Genomic DNA, 17001 nt, shown 5'->3' with positions numbered 1-17001 from the left:
ATGACAAGCTTGTCAAGTGCATCGAGTCGACATTACGGGCTGTTGTGTTCCCAAGTGCACCGGATCGACGCGTAAAGGGCTTCGTTGTTTACGCTTCCCCCGGGACCCAGAGCGAAGGAAGACATGGGAAGTCCAAGTAAAGCGGTATCACTGGAAGGCAACGGATAGCTCCTACATTTGCGAGGTAAGTGTCAAGAAAGTTTAGACTATCGCATCGTGTTTTTCATAAATAAGAAAGTATTCTCTGATCCTCGCTCACGTACCTACGTTCGCTCACGAACTAAGCACTGCACCGATGCTGTCTGAGTAGCCTATGGTTTCGCGCGTCGCATAGGCTTTTGCCGTTTTGATCGGCGCAGTCTATGCGAGTAGTACCCTTATTTTAAGGACTGACGAAAATGCTTCGCCGCGAAATAGTCTTACATTAGCTACAAATCGACATGTAAACCACCTATTTTACTTTATCACGGGAAGCACACATCGTGTGTGTCTCTTGTTTATTTTTTTTTCTCAGTTTCTTTTTTCGCTACTGGTTATTTGGGACTAAAGAACGCAGTGCTTCTTCTGGGGAGAGCGGCTGTTGTGTACGTGGCAAGCTAAGCATTGTGATTATCTCTGATTTCTCAGCAGATATCTTGCGGATCTCAGGTTGTTACGTTATATAGCTGACTTTTTTGACGAATATATTTGTAGCGTGGTGCTCGTAAGCCGATGGTCATTCGTGCTCATTCCCGATCGTAGTGGGTACTGTGACGGTCGTTAAATGCCTGTGCACGGTATGCCCAGGTGCAGTAAAGTTAAGGGGCATCATGGGACCAAAATGTTTCGGCGCTTTCTGGCATGGTGTCTATTGTAGCCTGTGCATTTCTTCGAAACGTGTGAAGCGAGGTAATACAGCATTACTTCTGCGAAAATTTATTTTTAAGCACTGTAATCGGTTCTCTGTATTTACAAGGCAACTTTTCATATCAATAATCACTTTTGTTGTTTTACTTGTACTTAGAACACTTTGAAGAGGACCAGTACGAGGGAAATCGACAGGATGGGCGCCGTCTGTTAAAGTCAACAGCCCTACATCATCATGGACTATATTTTCGAAGTGAAAAACATTGCTAATCTGTATTTGACTGTCTTAGTTTCATTTACGGTTTTTGTACGCGATATGTATGCAGTGTTGTTTATTTTTTCAATGTAGTTATCAGTGTTCTAATGGTTATTTATAAAATGTTCTGTACTCGCCATCGATGTGTTTGGCTGATGCGACGTATTCGATGGTAGCTGATGTATTCTGGCTGGATATCTTGATTGATATTACCCGCGGTTGCGTTTTCTTGTTTGCATTCTTGTTTTCGATTTATATTGTGTGTAATAAGGTTGATGTACTCACTTGAACCCCCCCCCCCCCCCCATGTAATGAATAAATTAAAAAAAAACTCTCCCTATCCCGAATTGTGTGTCGAGCCTACCTTGCGAATTTTTTTTATCTCGTCTTTCAACATAAACCTTCAGGCGCCACACAGTACACATAATTTTTCATGTACATATCTCTTTCATGATTGATTGTACTAGATATTTAAAGTAAATGTATTTTGTGCATCGTTTGGTTTCTTGTGTGTACTACGCAAGATTGACACAGACAAGTTACGTTACATGTTTCTCTGCAGTACTAACTAAACCTTATTTTCACATAGCAGTTATTTTTACACCAGCTTAATCCTGTCAGCACACAGTTTTGTGGGCAAAAAAAGTAAAATTGCGCGTAGATATCGTCAAATAATTGCAACGAACGCGAAGAGCACGCGCAACGCAAGGGAAACTGACCGCCGTGCGCGAGTGGCTGGCTACGGTAAAGGAGGCGTGACGTGTAAACCAAAATACAACAGCGAAAAAGAAAAACTTCCACACACAGGGTGTCGCAAACCTTATATACGAAGCATCGAAGCGCAAAAAAAAATAGTGCGTATTTCAAACATACACACGGCATATTAAATGTGATTGAATTAGGCAACTTGGGGCATGTTCCCGGCACCAGACATTTACGTCTTGCACCTTCAACGAGTTAACGGCTATTGGTTATAAAGATGGGCAGATGCGATACCGATAAAAAAATCCTCATCAAGGCAAAACACTTGGAAGTGCGCCGCGAGTAACACTATTTCTGAACGCAAGCGTAGCTGAGTCTAGGCTCGTGTGATTCAATATGGCGGCGCCAGCGGGGTTGTCTCCACCTCTGGACGGCGGCGCTGGGCATCGAACCACCCTAGCTCCTGCCTGTCAGATATGATCATGTTGATTGAGAGGGCGGTCGTAGCCCAGACGGCGCATAGATTCCCGTGGACAGAGACCACTCCGGCAAAACGATCCTTTTGCTCAATAAAAATGTTTTGACTCTCTCTCTCTCTGAAAGGCCGATAATAGCTTTGAGACGTATATATAAAGAGGAAGAAGTCGATTTACTGCTCGATTTAATGGAGAGTATTAATGTCAATGCCGCCATACCTGAAAATGATCCTCTTTATTGATCCCCTCAGTGCACACGTGCGTTCTATGTAACACGAGCTGTGGCCACGGGTGAAGGCAGTGTGGACATCCACTCACCGTCACGTCATACTTGCATCCCAGCTCGACTAAGAGCGCGCCGATCTGGTCACGCAGGTTACCCTCGTCCCACTTGAAGGGCTGCAGTGGAGACCCACTCTGCAGCAGCAGCCTCCGGGGCTGGCTCTGAATCCAGTGCTTTGCCGGGCTAAGTAGTTGTAGGCCGAGCGAGGCGGCACCAGCGCCGTAGCCGAGCACAGTCACGGACCCGGGGTCACCGCCGAAGGAGGACGCGCACACGCGCACCCAGTCCATGGCCATACGCTGGTCGAGGAAGGCCACGTTGCCTGGCGGCCATGCATGGGGAGAGAGACAAATATGCAAGAAGTATTTCTGCAGAAGGGTGCAGACTTTGTCATAAGAAACGAAGCCACTGTGCGTATCAGCGCGGCTGGTACCGAAACGATTAGTGAGCGTTCTGTTGCACCCACACAATCAGATAGTTCTCAAGAGGGAGGAAAACACTAGACATCATGATTAGTTAGGCAGCACATCTGAAAAAAAAAGTTAACACAAAGAAAGGAGAAAAAAGAAAATGAAGACATACATGGAGGCGCTCAACTGTCTCTGTTGGTTTATTATTGAAAGACACGCTTTAAGTAAGCGCATGTGCTGTTGCGGCTACGTGGCTAGGAAACAAAACAACAAATTAGACAAAGATGACCATCACTGGGTGTGCTCAAAATGCAATGAAATTCCAAGGTAGCGGCGCGCTTTTTCAGAAAATGCAACTAAGGGGCATCTCAAATACGTGTTTTTCAACTTGTCGATTCTCTTCCACATGTCCGTATTTATAAAGTGCGCTGGTTGACTAAATAATGAATTACGAACTAGACCATCAGTACCTGTTAAGCTAGACTTCACCTTCAAGAGGATTCTACTAACAAGAATTTGACGGGCGTGGTATGTAACAGTGAGGACTCAGAAACACCCAAGCTTTTGATGGCTTCGTCTTGTTTGATAAAGACTGTGCTAATTAGCACCCTATTCAATATTCTGGGGCTCTTAATGGCCATCGAAAAAAAAAAATGTTCGAAATTTACTGGCACTGTAGACGCATGCAAAACGTCTCCGTTCGCCATCAGGGAGGAATATGGCAGCGCACTTCGAAACAACGACTCAACACAGAATGAACAAAAACGAGCGCCATCAATTAGGTGGTCGGTTTAGACAACGACCCTTCCTTCCTTCAACATATATTGTCCTGTACCGGAGTACAGATAAAATGCGACGCATGCTCAGTTACGGCTGCAGCAAAATGTGCCAGCTGTGCCCAGACAGTCAGTGTCTTTAATCGGACACACTTCATCGTTATGTAATTAACACTGCTAGAGACAGATTTTCACAATGGTAACGATTTAGGCGTACATACTCTGCGACGCACACCACAGTACACATACGTCAGAAATTCCATGGTTGGCATGATGGGGGCCTCTAGTGTGCGCAGATGGTCGAGGACCGTTCCCCTTGTTGTCCACTCTGCTGGTCATGACCACCCTTTGGAATTTCAGACGCGGAAAGTACCTTCGTTTGCGTCTTTCTTTATGAACTTTGGTTGATATACATGGCCTGCGCGCGTACAAATTTCTATTGCCAAAATGACCTCCGTCTAGCTATATGTAACGAATGCGTTGAGTATTACCGTCATCACGTATTGTTTTTGAAATGAGATGAAAGAAAAATAACTAGTGAAACAACCGAATCAGACGAAATGGGAATATGTGGTGAACAATGCTCGTGTGGCAACTACATCGTAAAAATTAAAAATGCGTTCGAATAGGATTGGCCGTAAGAGCACATTCCAGACAATCAGGTCACGCCTGAAAACTGCAGCTACAACGCTCATACGTCATACGCAGCATCAGTAAACAGTTCTATACAGATGTTCGAATGAATGTAGATGATATGGTAAAAGAAATGTCTTCTATATAATGAATTCTATGTTTTCATGCTATTTTTTAAGCTGAAGAAAAAAAGGTGTGCGAGACGTCTTGTAATACCTAAAACAGAGGAGCGAACAGTAGCCTGTCTTGCCCTTCATCAGCGAACTCGGCCTAATTGAAGTGTTGCGCGAAAAGCTTACAACGCACGACCAGAAAATTCGCATGATGAAACAAAACATCTCGCCTCATCGCACCACTTTTTGTGCCACGTATTCTTCCGCTACAGTACAATTAGCGTGCGACAAACTGCTTCAAGCTGCCATCTTTGAGTAGCCCTCAATATGTGACGGTATGTTGTTGAAGTTTTGTACCTATGTCGCTATTGATTAGCGTTTAAATTCAGTGCATCTTGAATGAATCATTAGGCTGCTGCTTGCAAATGTCTTGCAGTTAAAGCAAGCAGGCTGCGCTCAAATTAAGCAGCTGAAATAACCTCTAGGGCAAGCGCTCCATGGGTGTTAAAATGGTCATATGACCCTCCGGCACAGAGCAGTGCAATGCAGCCTCGAAACCCATTGCTACAAATATGAAATTCTATGCGCTGATTGCAAATTTGACCACTCCTTAATGAGTATACGAGTATGCAACAAATACTATATAAACGGCCTATATAACGCACGAGAGCGCTGGAACTGCAGCTATGTCGCTTTTCGTGCTATCAGTCAAGGAGTTAGTCTGCTTCTCAAGACAGTTGCCGCCGAACAGTATACCACGAAGTAAGACTATATAAAGGCGCATTTTTGTTTCTTTCAACTTTTTCCACCAAGTCAGTTCACACAGATGTCTTAATATTTTATTAACGATAAATGTACTATCAGGTGTAGAGCTGTGTGCCTTTTTTGAGCGTCCGTTTATCTTTCTTTCTTTTTTAGGCTTAACCTCAGCGACTTTAGAACGCACTTCAAGAGTACAATTTGAGCGGAGTCTCAAATTCGGTGCTTGGTATCCTGACAGCTCAGTGGCGACGCATTAATACAGGCCTGCAAGCTCGCGAGCACTAGATGGTCATCATCGTGGTGCGAGCAGGTAGCCACAACCATTGCGTTATTCACCATATATAGGTTCCGTTTGACCTCAATGTCTTAGAAACACTACCATGTTTCACGACTGCTGAAGCAGACACGAGACGGAGAGGGATCAAAAAGTGCGGCCGCAGACTTCTCTTGAGGAATAGAAAATAAATATCTAGGAGGAATATTCTTGGCGAAATGTAGACGAAAGACCTGTCATTGAAGAAGAACGTAATCTGGGATGGAGTATTACGTGACGCAACAGCCTTCGCAAGTGAACTCTCTGTGAAGCAACCCCATCCGCCTTTTCCCTTGCAAACACCGGCCGAACACGTGACCCTGCGCATGACGGACTCGGTTCAGTATGCTTGGCTCCCGGTAGGTTTTCGAGGCGCACTTGTTAAGGTGCTTTGCTAACCGCTATCCGACATGCTTGTGGAACTTCAGTCACCTATTGCAACGTATAAATTTATATCTTCGTTACAACGCGACGGTGTGGCAGCTGAAAGTTGCTGTTGATCCCGCTGTCGGGATCGACAGCGGGATCAACAGAAGAAATAGAGCGTGTGTTGAACGTGGCTAGCGCGGCGATGGAAGACGAGCTTACCGCGACATGATCATGTGTGGGGCCGATGTTCTTGGATTCATTTTTGTTACGAAACGCTTCCTCATAGTTCATTGCTTCCTTCATGGAAGCTGCAGTAAGCAGATGTCGTTGTGGATGCAATTATGCAAGAAGAAAATTGCAATAATATTTGAAATCACTGTAAACTCGTGCAGTCTCTGGTCGAAAATAGCTTCACTAGCTCTCACATCTTTCTGATACCTGCTGGCCCAATGACAACATGCGCTTCCGGTAAAAAATTAATAGCATTCACGTCTACATTTTTTTGTCCTCGTCTTTTTTTTATGAGCGCTGTTTTACAATCACCATTAACATTAAGCTAAACACGCTATGACGCAAGCGTGTCCCAAGCAACTAGACACGGACGACCCTGCTTCCGTTATCTAATTTCCAGCAGCTTCAGGTCGAAAGCTGGTGCCAGGTTGTGTTTACCGGGCGCGTCGGTCGTGTTGTCGGAGAAGAAGCCGAAGATGCCGAGCCTGTAGTTGGGTACCACGACCACCAGGTTTTCTCGGGCAGCCAGAAGCCCGCCGTCTAAGAGTCGCGGCTGGTTGCCACCGTACTCAAAGTGCAGGCCGTGGAAAACCACCAGCACGGGTCTGTGAGGGAATCCCAACGAGGGCGTCCATACGTTGGCGTGTAGGCAGTTCTCGCTCATCCTGGTGAATTCCAGCGAGGGAATCTGCATTTGGCGCCGAGAAATCTGCCGCAAAGCATGCTCGAAACCGAAGACCAAAATGCGTAGTAGGCATTTAATTATGACATGAATTTCAGTGATGCAGTTCCGCGCACGCGATGATCGCGCAGAAAGAACACACAATACAATGTGCTGATCCGGCACTGTTTAATTCCACTGACAGGTCGCGCGCATCGTTTGGTACGTGAACGATTGTAATTTCCCTAACCGGTCACTTCTACACATTGTTTCATCTTCCTTTGTCATCGTCTTGTCCTTTTATTTATTACACTCAAGCAATAATGCCACCTCACCAACTTTCCAGTACTTCCCACAGGTTTAGCACTGATTCATTGGCGATGCAGTATGCACACAGTGTATGTAGCACCTGCTAAAACTAAATGTGATGCGGATATGCAGCTTATTTTCGGCACGACGTGATTCTGTCTCACATCGGGTGATTTCTCTACATATTACAATCTGAGCACCGGATAATATGCACGTGCACAAATTTCGCAAGCTCCGCCATCTGTTAAACTGCAGGCATCATGTGCTTTACATCACGGAACGGTAAACATCATGCATTTAAATCTGACAAAATAGCCTAGGTCGAAGCTGGCATCATAAAACATCGCTGCTCTTGGAACGAGTTTAGCTAAGAATGACAGTGAGGCTATGCACTGTCTAACATAAGTGTTTTGCGCCAGTTATTGCTATAGGTGCAAGAATTTGCATTTTCAGTATGCAAAAGCACTTTCCCACAAACGCGATCGTGTGGTAACAACCTGGTATTCCGCGAAGCACATGTCCCAAAGGCTATCTGTCATTATTAATTATGACTATAAACCCGGACGTTCTACACACTTCTTATAGAAGGCACAAGGCCTGAGCGTTATGAGCCGGGGCGCAAAAGCCTTGTTTGAAATGGCAGCGCTGGTGTACCTGGATGACATCACATTTGTAACGTTTTGATGTTCTGCCATCTGGAGGGTATTTGTGGGACACTTCAACCATATGGATCGAAAAGATATGTTTACTTTTATGAAAATAACCCAACTGTGTGTGCATTTGACAAATTAGCTGAAGTGACAGAGTGAAGTGCCAGTCTCGTCCTGAAAGTTGTACTACAAGTCAGCTAAAAACAGCGCGTCAATACAGCTCATTCCCCCGGTAATAATTAGAGCAGCGGTCGTCTGCGCACCAGCACAAATGCACGAAATCTTCATGAAAGGCACTCGGACGCAGTCACTGAAAGGGGGTACTAGGAACGCCAAGCAGTGCTATCCATATTGTCGCTCTGGAAATCGATCGCGCAACTGGACCCCCGAACACTGTATCACTCTGGTCAAAAACATAAAAAAATAAATATGAAGACATTATCGCTAAATTGATGCTTTCCGACAAGCGGAGATAAAGGTCGAGTGTTGCACATTGTATTACATGACAAAGTGCAGTTCCGCTTGATCTTTTCTTTTTTCCTTTTTATTTTTTGCACGTCCTGATAAAACACGCTCTCAATGCAATGCAAGAGACTTTGCGCGAAGGTCACCGCCATTTTTCACTAGCGCATGTGCGTCTCTTCAATTTGTCAAATTGTTTGTATAGTGTAAATTTAATCAGCCCAATATAACCGTGTGTTCTGCGATGTGTGTATAGGATGTGTATGTATCTGAAAGTGTTGTGTGTTGCTATGTTGTGACTTTGCCGTGTCCTACTTACAATTTTTAAATGTCGCTTTTTAAGGCCTGATTTTAACGCCATCTATAAAATGGCAACATACTTAAATAAAATATGATTTAGCGTACGCGATAACGCTTTCTTCACTACTCGATCTTTCAGCACTGCGGACACAGGATGGTCAAAAAGTCATCGCCGTCCGTCTGCTAATTAACTAAGATTGGTTAGTTACGTATCTTTTTTTATTTTTTGCTATTGACGTCAAAACAGCTAAGATAGGTTTGGAGGAAGACGCCGCAGGAGGAAAACGCAATTTATGCGGTTTTTAAAAACACCGGCCATTGTTAAGATATTCGTCGACAAAAATTCGCCTTATTTAGTCCGATACCAAAACTGGGTGCGCAAGGAGCGCTGGAAGCTTCATCGCACCACCTAAATCCTAGTTCTAAAACGTTTGGTTCCAATAAAATAGATCACATGCGTATATTACCTACAAGTACGTCCTACCACTTGAACATCGTTGTTCAAGAGCGAGACAGTGAAAAAATATTGAACGCTTCTCTGCAATGTAACTTTGCTTAACGAGCGCTGTCACCAGAACGTTGGTGTGTGCCCCGTACTTACGGGCGGCTGTAGCTGTGGGCAAACGGGTGCCTGCGTGCTCTGTGGTTTGCCGGTCTCCCGAAGCGGAACAGGTGGGGCAAACCTTCGAATACCCGTCGGAGACTCCGCGAATGGCACAGCTCGGAAGCTGAACACTTCCCGGCCTTGAACATGCAGGCGCTCGCCCCAGTACCTTCCCCAGGGTGTCATCACACTCACGGCCCTGCACGGAGGCATACACAGCCGACAATGCATTAGGAAAGCACGGGTCAAACATTTATTCCGCGTGACTCACGGTAGCAGAAAATACCTGATTATCATTGTACTATGCCGCGTACGGCGTGTTTCAGCAACAATCATCGTTCATTAAATATAGAAATTACGTTAAACACTGTGCTCGAATTCGCGGAAAGGTTCGCACAGTCGAGTTTGTAAGAGCAGATTCCAACCTACATGATGTTGGGCACATTAAGCAGAAGCGGCCGCTCAATGGAAAATACCACTTACGTACGAAAGCGTTCGGAATTCGGCCCCTGGGCCGGTATTAGCACAAAAAAGCTCTGACAGTAGAAGAGATTGTTCGTAAGAAAAAAAAAAGTGTCAATTCTGATTCTGCACGTGACATTAGCGACTGCGGCCGGCCAATGGCAAACAGCCCTCACGGCCGAATAACTGCGAATTCGGCCCCTGACCATATTTTTGCTGATTTAGTATATTCATACTACTGACGAACATGAAAATCTTGCGCTATAATCACCAATAGAACATTAGATTACCCAAATTTCACCCATTACATTTCTGTAAAGCAGTGACAAGGACTCATTTCTGGCAGGCTATGTATGCTCGCGGGGCGATAGAGAGGATGCCCTGCACCTATGCGCACCATATCGAGCGAAGAATACTGACCCCCCAGCTTTGCCGCCGATTATGAGCAAGGCCACGATGGCAAGGACAACGGCGCAGAAGAAACAGTAGAGGAGCAGGCAGCTCCACGTGCTCTCCTGGGATCCGCGGTCAAACTGCAGCGTGTGCCGGCCCAGGCACTGCTGGAGCATCTCGGACGAGCCCAGCTGACTGTGTCGCGACGGCATCTCCTCGTCGTCTCCTTGGCGCTGTTCGAGGGTCCATTGCGAATAGTGACGCGTGGCGGGGGACGTGCCGCCACGCGGTGACGTCGAACCGGCCTGGGCCGTAATAGGCACGGTGCTGCTGCTGCCGTCGGCCGCCGTCTTCCACGAGTCGTGCGTGAGCACGCTCGAGTGTGGCTGCGAGGCACCCAGCACGAAGAATTGCGTTGCATTGCGCCACGCGTAATCGGGGAAAATTGACAAATTTAAGTTTGCGTTAGCATTCTTAGGGTCCTTCCCACACTTTCCGAGATATATATATATATATATATATATATATATATATATATATATATATAAGGCAGGGTGCCCCTACTATCATGCCCTAAGATTAAAAAAAAACGAGCAACTGCGCTACTCGATGAAAACCTGGGGCATATTGTTTCGAGTATACAGTGCAGTAGCCGCCAGTAACTTTTTCGTTAATGAGATTTCATCACCTATCGTAATTCATTATCTAACTCGAGTACTGTCCTTATTGTTACCGTGAGAATCAGAAAATTGTAGAGCAACATGAAAAAACTCCCGACACAGCTTTCTGTAGCTCAGTACGTGCTACATACGTGCACATAAAAGTGTTTTTCCGAGCGTGAAAGCAAATACACGCAAAATTGCCGCGCAACTGGCCGCTCGAGGCTCTTTGAAATGCCACTCACAACCAAGAGCGCGGATGCGGAATCTCTATTTCTAACCGAAGGCGTCACGTATATATATAGTACGTGCCTTTAGGAGCAGGCAAGTGGCCAATAAACCCTCGTACGCAATTTCACGGCCTCAATAGTGCCAAATGCGCGGCCTCGTAATTTCGAGGTCCTCGCGATGCAATTAGCGAGAAGAATCAGGGGAACCGAGGGAGTTCCAAAGAAAGAAAAGAATAAAACATGACGAAGTAACAGCTTCGTCTTACCAGAAGTTGTTAAGTCTCTAAGATTTGGCTGCCCTTTCTGAACCAGTTATCACGAGCTCCGGCGCGCGGTGCCGCGCGAGTTTACGTCGTGTTAGCGCAGCGCAGCGCCCGCGCGACTCCTTCCCCTTCCCCTTGCAAATCGAGGAGAAAAATGCCGTGACGAGCGATCTCTGGTGTGTGCTGCGGGCGGTTAAGCCTTTTCGACGAATTCGCACGTAGCAGAGGAGTATGCATCCTTTCCAACTCGCCAATCTTTCTTCTACCTTACTGCAGAGAAAGGGTATTTTCTTTTCGTTATCGAAATAGTCGACGTCGTGGTAGTATTATGTCATGGCAACGGGTCGTGAATACCATTTTGTTTTTGAGAAAACGCGTTTCGAGAGATAACTCTACCATCGAAAACAATTTAGCGCGTTACATGAGTTTACAAACGTTTTCTTGAAACCATGGATTCAGTCATCGAACCTGACTCCTTATGCAAGCTGTGTAGTGACTTTCCTTAACAAAGCGGAAGAAGTTTGCGACCGCGTACCACGAATAAAGCTTGCACTGCGCCGTGTTGTCTTGTATACCGTGAGCTTGCACGATACCCGTACCTCTAAAGCAGCGAGTGCAAGAGAGTCGGGGCCTCGTGTTAAACTGACCTCGAACGAAATAAAACTTGAAGAGCCCGGAGGAGGCGGCGTGAGCTGCACTGTAATATCGTGGACAAGAATGCTGCACTCTTTGAAGTAGTGCACAAACTGCAGCCAAATCAGAGAGACCTCTTAGTTTCGGCTCGGTTGAAACGTGTGATTATTGAGTTGCGGAGCAGGTTTTCTGACTGCTGCACCATGACACTTCCAACAGTAATGGTGACATTGTTCAATAGCAGGAGAATGTTATCCAGCTCGGCGGAATTTCGACGAGGCAATGAGATGCTTGACTTTTCGTGTGACTTGCGGAGGGCTAAAGCCAGGCGTCGCAAGCGCGGAAGCGATATGCGTGGCAGCGTTAAAGCAGCTGTGATAAGACGCGCCACGGTGTGCATGCTTCGCGGAGGAAAAGTATGGCGTTGAAAGCGTCGGAATGCTGTGCAACGGAACTAAAATACGAAGTCCCGTAGGTTTTCCTCCGATTAAACGCGTAGCATGTGAAATGGAAGGAAACGCAAGTTGGCAGGAACACTGTGCTGTACCTGCTCTTCCTTGTGCCTCGTCTATAGAAGATCGTAGACGTATCACCTTAAAACGTACGACCGGGATGTAATGTGCAATACACGTCCAGAAATGGTGGACCGGCGAAGATAAGTGAACAAGAATAAAGGAAGTGGAGCAGCTCAATAAAATTGAATAATAACGGTGCACGACAAATGCACTAACTATACTTCTCTTGCTTTTGAGCTCTGCAGACCTTGTATTTGGGAATCGCCCAGCAACTAAGTCAACTTGTTCGACAAAGATAAGAAAGTTAGGCTTCTTCGAGTAGCTAAATGTAGCGTTCACGTAAAGACGTAATATGGAATGTACTCCCTGATTAGCGCAGAAGCTTATTACATTTGTTTGCAAGCACGATTAAAGAGAAAAACCATCCTACTCCCACAGTTCCCAAGAGGATTCTTTTATAAATCAGGATTTACTCTTGTGAAGTGAACGAAAGGGGCGTTACGTATGTAACGCCTCTGTCTGCTAAACACTTGCGCGTTATGAGTACTCATTCTGACAGCTGCTACTGTCCTTTTCAGTGCGTGCCCACACAATTGTATATGAGCGATTTGTACAGGGAAGTAATTTTAGACATCACCGGTATTAATATCTCTGGTTAAGGTCAGATAAAAGTCTCCCCTTTGGGTACGCATTACGATTCGACTGTTATGACAACTAATCAACAATCCCTCTTTTGCATATCGAGATCAGGATCCCTTCGTATAACGAGCGAGACTTCGTTCTTGGCAGACATGGGATAATGGCAGACATGGGATAATGGTAACGAAGCTCGGCAAGCCAAACGCCACGTGATTCGCTAGCGTTTACTTATCAAATACACAATTTTCCCCATCTATTTTCCTCCTAATGATTATCACAAAATTTCCTTTCAGGAATGGTGCGAACGTTAGAAGCAACCATAAATGCAGAACCATGTTCCCACCTTTGCGGTGCCGATTCACTTAAACCAACCGAGTCTTCGATTTATTGATAATACTTGTGCTTCATAATTGTACAAACAAAACATAATATAATTATACACACTGTGTACACCCTACTGTATAAATCGGAACACCGTAGCAGAAAACCATTCATGAACAACTTGAGCAATCATCGATTTGAAAAAGTACGAACTACAAAATGTTTCCTTTTTTGTGCCAGGAGACAGACATGATGATCCACAATTTTTTACGCCAGCGTTTCGTGTGCGTGTTCCCTGGACAAGGCCATGCCTGGAATTTGTGAATAATATTGCACTATATTTTGAAATTCAGATGCTCTCAAGAGCACATCTCCCATAATGCAAGGTGTGATGTGCGGTACAATGAATAAAGTGCTAGAAATACAAGACATTATTCAGTGAAATAAAGAAAATATGTTCCTTTCTCTTTCGTTTGTCGTGCATTCAGGGCCGGTATTTTGTAGCGATGCCTTTCCGGTAATAATGCCTTTCCGCGCTTATCGCGCTTTATCAGTGCTCGGATCGACGGTCCGCTCGCGTTATCAACGGGATCAGCCGGCCGTGAGCGGTGGATGATGAGACTAAGTCATAAGGCATCGCTACAAAATCGCGGCCCTGTTCGTTCGCAGCTATTAATGATATTTCATGGCTAATAAAATAGCTTGTATTCATAATTTAGCTATGATGGGTGTACACTTGCCAGTATATTAAGGCTGAAACGCTTGCGCAAGGGATGAACTCTAAGAACTCTGTCGAAAAAAGACGAGCGATACTTGCATTCAATTGAACCATTGTAGCTCTTTCACAGAAAGAGTAGCGCGCGGAGACAAAGCCATAATGACAGTGACATGTGTGGACTTGGTTAATACGATGCTCCCAAGCTTTGACCACGCTTTGCTGCTGTTCATGTGAGATTTAACTTGATTGAGAAGCGGAAAACAAACACTCGCGTCGCCTTATCCAGCTTTTCTGTCCTGCTCCATTTCTATCAGCAAATTACTAGCTATACATTAACCATTTCCACGGTCACGTTATTCTAAACTGTGCCGTAATCTTAGTGGTCACCACTGCATTCAGTAAGTAAACGTGCGTCGCTCACCAGAAGATTATCCATGGACGTAACAGAAAACTTTTCGTCGAAGTAGCGTGGAACATCGTGGTACTCCTGATCTTCATTACTCATGATTCCAACATGCCCTTGATTCTGCGACAGCGATGGAAATGCTTTCTTTAGTTTCTCCAAAGTAAAATGGCTCCACTAGCTACTCGAGGTATCACCGCGCTGACAACTTCTTCTTCATCTTTCACCATTCTTCAACTTCTACTTCATCTTTCAAGGGTCGTACGGAAAGCCGCTAGAGAGTACGAGGCGTATAATAGGCTTTTGAAAAGTTTTCGGCATCTTGAGTGAACTTCCAGATCGTGCAAGGAGCAGCTTGTTGTGACAACCTAAACAGAATCTTATTGTTGAGCGCGAGCTCTCTGTGTTCAGTGGTACAGCGAAGCCTCTTTGGTGACCTTTCTTTACAATTAACGTTTTTCAATCCAATTCTTTGGTGATCGCTAGTTCACCCAACAGCCACCGTGGTTCTGCGCCCGATGCCCTAGATGCTCGATGCCTCGGTGAATGGTAAGTAACTCCGCTGAAGCTGACATCGCCGGTCAACAAGCAAGACGTGGAACTATGCATCGCGGCCGCTATTGAACTCGCCGCGTGACATAAAAACTTAAAGGATGCTTCAGTAATTCAGGACCTCAACGCAGGCTCATATTATTTCAAGGGCTTGAGGAAGAGAGAGAGAGAGAATAAACTTTAATAAAAAGAGCACGCGAGCGTAGGTAGCTCCTCCGCTCTGCAGTGGGTGGTCCCCTCAGTCCAGGAGTCCAGCGGCCTTAGCTGCCCTTCTCGCTCGGTTGACCAGGTTGAGCTGGTCCGTCGAGTCGGAGCTGGACAGCGCTGCCTCCCATTGCCGTGTGGTGGGGTGTGTTATGGGTGTTAGCTGTGGTGTGTTTGCGCAAGCCCATACCATGTGGTAAAGTGTTGCACATTGATCACAGTGTGGGCATTTATAGAAATACAGCGCAGGGTGTATGGCGTGGTAAATACTCAAATGTGGATATGTGTTTGTTTGGAGTTTTCGCCATAGGGCTTGAGGAACGCTGTAAGCTCTAACAAGTGAGCGCGGATGAGCCCACAGAACTTTGCTTTATCCGTTAAAAGTTATTTGTTTCGAATTTACCGCACCCTTTCCAGAGATTCTTGCAAGTGGACGTTCCTCAGAAAGCGCTTCAGAGCAGTTCAAATGAGATCTACGTTTTCAACGGGGTCCCCATTTATGTTTTCAAACTAACTGCACTCTCAAACACCGATCAACTTTTAACTCATCTGGGTTTAGGGCCCTTTCTGTTGATCTTACCAATCGTAACAAATGCGCGAATTGTACCAAACGCACAGCAGCGGAGGTCATCGACTACTGAACGAACTGTTTGGTAGTCAGCGAAAAAGTGCACGGCCCTTCTTCTTATCTCGCGCAACGCGAGTATGCTCCGTTTAAGGTGCCCGGCTGTTACTGACAGACAAGGTTCGTATACGGCTTTGGCACTTGTTATTTATTTTGCTGAGGCAAGTGAAATTCAACACTGAAGGAAATACCAACTGTTTGAGGCTGGCAAGAAACATCGACGAGATCATTAGTGAACACATGTTGTCATATGTGTGTTGCGAAGAATGCGCAGAATTCATCGAGCGCTTATTTCTTCCCTCTGGTGCTTTGATGAGCGTTCTCTTTTGGTAAGCGATCTTGCGCACACCTTGCCTGTGAATCCCAGCCCTGATCCCATTTTGTAAACCTAGTAAGACTAGTAAAACCCGCACGTCGCCTTTTACTGCCATAAACGTAAGTTACCGTGATGGTTCAAATATTCCCTTCTCCCATCGTTAGAAGTGGTTCGAAACGAACACTGCGGCATATGGATGGCGAAAGCAAATCGCACAAATTCGTCTCCTTTCCGTAGGCGGTCATAGAAACACGCTGATATAATGCGTATTGACTCCTGAAAAGACGCCTGTCCTGCACACCCCACGTAAAGAAAGCCTTTGTGTGGCGTAAAGAACCTTTGTGTGGCGTAAAGAAAGCTGTTGGCTGCATGAAGTGCACACGCAACATTCAGGGTAGTTCAGGTAAAAGTAAACATCTCTCACTCTTCTAGTCAGAAGAATGTGGCAACTGCGACAGCAGTGACGCAATATAAACAACGACAGCGGCACATGTAAGCTCAAGCTTTACCGCCACTACGGCCTTTTCTGCTGCATGCTGCACGATAGGGAAGAATAAGGGGAAAAAATCACCAGCCCTTCCCCTGTCGAGAAAATGGGCGAAAGCGAAGCTTTTCGTGTGTACCTGACGTACTACTTTTCCTTCCCTGTCGTACTACTTGTCCTTCCCTTTCCTTCTACTTTTCCTTCCATTTCGTGCAACTTTTCCTTCCGTTGCGTTGAACGATTCTCTGCTCGTCGCTGTTGTCGCTTGCGTTCGAAGTCTCGAGTTTGCTTGGCGGCGTGGTTAGCAGCATTCGCCCGCCATTGCCGCTTACGATTCTTTGAAATTAAATTGCTTCAAAATTAAATCTGTCCGTTACGTAAGACAATGAATGTCTCATACCTCCCTAAGCAATGGCTCACACTCCCGT

At 45.7% G+C, this 17001-nt stretch overlaps 1 protein-coding gene across 1 annotated transcript in view; it reads right to left on the bottom strand.

Moving 5' to 3' along the window:
* Nucleotides 1-14494, bottom strand: part of LOC119440538 (acetylcholinesterase) — a 42691-nt gene extending 28197 nt beyond the window's left edge. The window contains exons 1-5 of the mRNA XM_049661058.1: nucleotides 14411-14494; nucleotides 10039-10397; nucleotides 9154-9355; nucleotides 6609-6858; nucleotides 2599-2885 (exon numbers count right to left, since the gene is read on the bottom strand). Of these exons, the coding sequence (XP_049517015.1) occupies nucleotides 2599-2885; nucleotides 6609-6858; nucleotides 9154-9355; nucleotides 10039-10397; nucleotides 14411-14494 (1182 nt within the window). The remainder of the gene's footprint in view (nucleotides 1-2598; nucleotides 2886-6608; nucleotides 6859-9153; nucleotides 9356-10038; nucleotides 10398-14410) is intronic.
* Nucleotides 14495-17001: the final 2507 nt, after the last annotated feature.

This window comes from Dermacentor silvarum, chromosome 1, assembly GCF_013339745.2.
Source record: "Dermacentor silvarum isolate Dsil-2018 chromosome 1, BIME_Dsil_1.4, whole genome shotgun sequence".
NCBI lineage: Eukaryota > Metazoa > Arthropoda > Arachnida > Ixodida > Ixodidae > Dermacentor > Dermacentor silvarum.
The sequence above is the reverse complement of the archived record's forward strand: the minus strand, read 5'-3'. Positions and strand labels throughout refer to the sequence as shown.